Source organism: Exophiala oligosperma (assembly GCF_000835515.1).
Source record: "Exophiala oligosperma strain CBS 72588 unplaced genomic scaffold supercont1.20, whole genome shotgun sequence".
Classification (NCBI taxonomy): domain Eukaryota; kingdom Fungi; phylum Ascomycota; class Eurotiomycetes; order Chaetothyriales; family Herpotrichiellaceae; genus Exophiala; species Exophiala oligosperma.
In genome coordinates this window covers 75,079-80,212 of record NW_015622837.1, presented here as the reverse complement: position 1 = coordinate 80,212, position 5,134 = coordinate 75,079, and the positions used below count along the sequence as shown (strand labels likewise).

Here is a 5,134-nt window from a genome sequence, read left to right as displayed (position 1 = left end):
CGATTGACTGTCATCTCCATCGACCGACGATACATCGTCGTAGGGAAATGCGTACCCCTTGCCATCGATCTCCAATTGGTGGACTAGTTTACTATACCAATTGGTCACGTTGCCGGTATAGTATAAGCTGGGAGGGATGCCACTCGGCTGAAAGCTAGAGTTGCCAAGGAGTAGAGTAGACCGGTTGATGCCGGCGCAGAGTCGTGGTACAACTGCCCGAGACAGGTCGCTGGAGTTCTCCGTGATAGTAAATGGGCCACTGTTGCACCCAAAAACGTCTTTTGCCGATGGTTTCCCAAAGTCTTCAACTGTTCCGTTCGCGTCTGTACAGATAAGAAGGTCATCCTGAACCCCGCAAGAGATGTTCCCCAAATCCTGAGAGTGGGGATAGATGATTAGACTCTCAGAGGTGTACCGTGTCCAGACTTCTTCGATATAACATGTCCAATAGTCTGAAAAAGCTTCCGGGTTCGCCTGAATATAAGAAGTCGGAGAGAGTACCCGAACCGGGCGAGAATCTGAATTTCTCAGACATAAATCTCCCCAGCTATAGCCGTCGATAATACTTTGGTCGGCTAAGCGTCGACACAGTGTGTCTATCGCGCTTGAATGCAGACCCAAGGCCGACTGTGAGACTGAAGTGGTATTCTCTGGGCTAAAACCTACCAGTTCTAGGCCTAAGGCTATGCCGACAAAGTCCACGAAGCTGAGGTTGACCCATAAACCCTCCTCCGGGGTGGTCGTGAACTCTACGAAACCCCATGAAGTATTGGCATAGGTCAGAGAAGGTTGGACAAGCGAGGCGCTGCTGGCCTGGGTCCTGACAACTGAAAACTCCAGATCACCGTGTGCGAACCAAATCCTTCCCGCTGATACGGGACTGGGAAGCCGAACTTCTATAGCTGGACTGGTACATTGTACGGGGATGGTAATGACATCCGAAGACAGTTTCATTGGAACATTTAGGGAGCCATTCACAGTGGGATAATACCATTGTCCATTCGGTGTTAAGATGACAAGGTTGTTGGTCAAGTCATTTCCGGTCACGTACATATTGACTTCACTACTATTCGCTATGTTATTGACGACAACCTTGGACTTTTGTTGAGCTCCAAGCTCGAGCTCTTGAGTTGCGACTGACAATCCAATGTTGGACTCGTAAGTATTGTTGACAAAATATCCCGCATGCGGGCCACCTATCGTTGAGACAAACCGTCTGATAGGGTCATAGCGACGTGACGAGGCAAGATATAGCTTGGCGTGAGAGAGCAAAACTAATGAAAGTATACATATAATTCCGAGCTGTTGCATGATGCATGAGTATTGCTGACGTGATATATTGATGAGAACATTCGTCTGCGTCTTTGCTATTAAATAGTGATCCGTTAGAGCTATTTTACCTAAAGAAATTGTGGTTTCTATCAGGAACTACAAGTGTAGCAAAAATGGCGTATTATATCAGACTAAGTCCTTTGGCCAACATTTCCTGGGCGATAGCTATACCATAGTATCTCTCGTCTAAAGTTCTCGATTCAAATATCTTTTTCCTACTACCTCTTAATGAACGAAATGGTTTCCGAGCATTTTTTTGTCCTCTTATATTAGACCATCAATCTACTAGAACACTTGGGCAAGTCAGAAATGGCAAATCAGCACAAAAACGAGACGGATTCGTCAGAGACTGAAAGTATATTAGCGTCGCCAAATTGAGTCTGGCGTTGCTAACCTGTCTAATCTAATAAAGGTCCAAGAATCCAGAGTTGCCCTAACCCCCTATCATTGTCATGCACCTTCGATGATCATATAAAAAAGGAGCCACAGTGTCATAGCTTTGTGGACCTAGATAGGACCTTTGGCCTTGAGAGCGTTCCAAAACAGTATTTTCAGTCACTAGCTGAGGTTCTGGAGAGTAGCCGAAGAGCAACGACACGTAAGGCCCTCAGTACTCGCATCAGCAAGCTCTCTTTACGGACTAATATAATTTCAGAGCACTTGGATGCGAAGGAGGGCGTCTTTTGTGAAATTGACCAGGAATTCACCGTGGGTATGGCCCAAGAGAGGCGAATGGTGAAAGCTAGCCGACCTCGAGTAATACAAATTCCTCCAAGAAGCATTAACAAGTGTGTCACAATACGGTAGCTCCTTCATAGAGATGTCAAGTTCAACCTCATACTGTAATACTCTTCCTCGAAAAGTTATGAAGAAATTGCAGGAATGAAACGAAAAGTTTTCTTATTCAGGTCCTTGCCCTTCCAGCTCTACAACATCTAAAGTACAACAAGCGACATTATCCATCACCCTGTAGTGCCATGCTGGACTGCTACAAGGAAAGGCAAATAGAAGGTGGGCAATCCCAGGAGCATATGTACCGTACAACATGTTCCAGAGGACGAACATAGTTTTGGGTAACTAATGTCATTTCCTCAATCAATTTGGATGGGAGAACATGACGTACGCAGCTAATTCTGCAATACCTTCCGTGCCGCGATATCCCCACCGGAATCGTCAGGGCAGCCGCGACCACGTATAACCGTGGGAAGGTCGCGCAAGAAATCCTATAAATCTAGGAAACGCGATTATCCTTGCATCGTATTAAGACACCCCAACCGAGACATGGTAAAGATGGAGGCACAAGCTCTTCAGCAGCGTCATAGTGCCGCAAGCTCAACAATTGAAACGGAAACGAGGAGGGCATATGATAGTGTTTCATCACATCGGACACCGAGGCCCACTTTAGAGTCGTGGCATTCCGAGTGCCTTCTAGCACATCGTGTATTGCACGGTCGTCTACATTATCTAGTAAAGGTTCGCCCGGTTTGGCAGTCTGCTTCCTCTGTTCCCTACGAGGCTGAAGCAGAGTACTGGAACAAATACCCGCTCGAGCAACGCAACATAAATACCAAAGGCAACTTCACAGAGAATCCACGTGACCAGAAGGATGAAGCTTTTCTACAAAAAAAACCCAATCTATCGCCATCACTAGCAGAAGTCGATTCTCCTCGTGAACCTCCTTCTCCTATGGAATCCGCACATGATAATTGCGGCAACTCTTTCGAAGATGTATATACACCGGAAGACGACATGTTGTTTGGTTCGGATAACGATGGTGATTCTACCCAAGGAGAAGCGGAAGAGATAGAGAACCCCGATGGTGGGATCAACAGTGAGAATTGAGGTCGTGCTGCAACGTCACAAAATGGAAGCCCCGCGGGACGGGAGGCATATACGTTTACAGACTCTTCCTCTCTTTTTAAGCAAGTCTTGTAAGCACCCCAACTTTGATCACTAGATCCTTGCATATATTTGTGTAATGGCTTTGTCCTACAGTGCGAATCGAATTTCCTGTGTATTCCAGTGGGGCTTGACTTATGGGATATTCTATAGACTCTAAGGATCCCGATGCCTTCTGTTCAACTGAGGTCTTCGAATTAGGCAGTAGCAAGGCCCAAAGGGCATTGTAAGCTGCGTATGCTAGCTCATAACGCTTTACTACTGCGCACTTCCCGGAACTATTTTCTAAGCATTTCATGGTAGTGTTCAAAGTTTAACATCACGTGCTCATAACTACGTCGACGTAGTTATGAGCACGTGACCTACGTAGTGTGCATTTCGGGCAGGGACATGGCTTTTCCCCCCAGTAGCCTCGACCGTAGTTAAAGGTCAGTTCTTGTCCATCGCGGATATCCTTTTGAGCCCGGACCACTAGCTCGAACCTACCAGAAATAACCATCCCCAACACTTCGACCGTGGGCTCACAATCAGAATTCATTAGCCGAAAGATGTTCCCTCGATCCTCGCAGTTTATCAGTGCTACAAGCACGGGCTTTGTGTCATCGAGATCATGCCTCAAAACCTCGATACATCTTCCATTGCTACATGCCTTCGGAGACGTAAAAACACCCGTGAATTTTCCGATAATATCCCCTTTCTTGTGAGCGACCTGACCTGCGTCCCTGGCAACAGCTTGCAACCCTCGGCCTTTGCCCTCGTACATGCGAATTCGCGGCGGTGTTTCGAGACGAATGTTGGTACATCCACATTGACTCTCGTCACACAGTTCACACTGTGTTCTAGCAGACGGAGACACCGAGGTCGGGTCGTCGCACGGCCAATATAAATTGGTGGGCCAACGCTTGGGCTTTGGCCGTCTTGGGTACGCATCTTTGTCATATATGTTAACATCTGTTGACGGAAACATTTGCAGAGAAGCGAGCAAATCCTTGTCGGAGAGTTTGTCCACGGGTGCGCTCGTATTTTCCCACATATAATCGACGTCATCGGCGGAATGTTCCAGGAGTGATTTCTCGAATAGCTTTCCCGCTGTGCACAGCGTCGCGATGCGTTCTGGATTGACTTGGTCTTTGAGGGCCATGAGTTCGACTTTTGACAGAGTAATCCAGTCTTGTGAGGAAAACTGAAATGACATGGGATGAAAGAGAAGAAAGCCAAGGATGCCAGGGAAGACCTCCTGGTACTTTTGCCATCCTTCGCCTTGGCTTCTATGGTAATGATATTGACGGGCGGTCATTCCTGTGCCACGGAGAATCTTTGAAATCAGACCTTTAGGGACTCGGTGACGGCTTCCCATGTACTTCGTCGCATCCTGAGCAAGGCGAGCTTGATGCAAGCGAGTTAGAAATTGATGATACTTTATATTGTTCGATACTTCATCAAGGGCATTTAGAATCGAAATCCCGCCGTCGTTCTGGTTCGTTCGCAACACTGTAGGATCAATTGAGCGGCGACCGCGAACAATATCCATGAATTGTAGGATGGCGTCCCTGCAGTGTATGGCCTGCACCATGTGGGAAATAAGGTTGCTGGAAGGACCGCTATGAGCGACTGTGGCAGACGGCGCCACGCAGACCCGCTTTGGCCGCCTTTCTAACGGGGTTGGGGCATCCTGGGACCTTTTTCGCAAGCCTCCATCAACCGCAGGCTTTGCCGCGGGCTCCCCGGCGCGCGAAACGGCGTGTTGGCGTCTTGATGACGTTATCGTTTGGTTCCTTTGTGCAAGGTCTTCCCATTGCTCGCGTTGTGGGGTGTCCGCATCGCGGAACTCGAGCGATGCGTTCGGAATAGGAAAGCCATCGCATTCCGAGCCACACTCAGCATAGCCTTTGATGCTCCAATT

At 47.9% G+C, this 5,134-nt stretch overlaps 2 protein-coding genes across 2 annotated transcripts in view; one reads left to right on the top strand and one right to left on the bottom strand.

The window, feature by feature from the left end:
- The window catches only part of PV06_11153 (uncharacterized protein), a gene marked incomplete at both ends in the record, with an annotated part of 3,905 nt that extends 2,594 nt beyond the window's left edge, over positions 1-1,311 (bottom strand). The window contains one exon of the mRNA XM_016412781.1: positions 56-1,311. Within this exon, the coding sequence (XP_016256857.1) occupies positions 56-1,311 (1,256 nt within the window). The remainder of the gene's footprint in view (positions 1-55) is intronic.
- Positions 1,312-2,622: 1,311 nt separating this feature from the next.
- PV06_11152 (uncharacterized protein) lies at positions 2,623-3,461 on the top strand (the record flags this gene model as incomplete). The annotated part of the gene is made up of 2 exons (XM_016412780.1): positions 2,623-3,163; positions 3,385-3,461. 2 exons carry the CDS (start codon positions 2,623-2,625, stop codon positions 3,459-3,461), a joined length of 618 nt encoding a protein of 205 aa, XP_016256856.1.
- Positions 3,462-5,134: the final 1,673 nt, after the last annotated feature.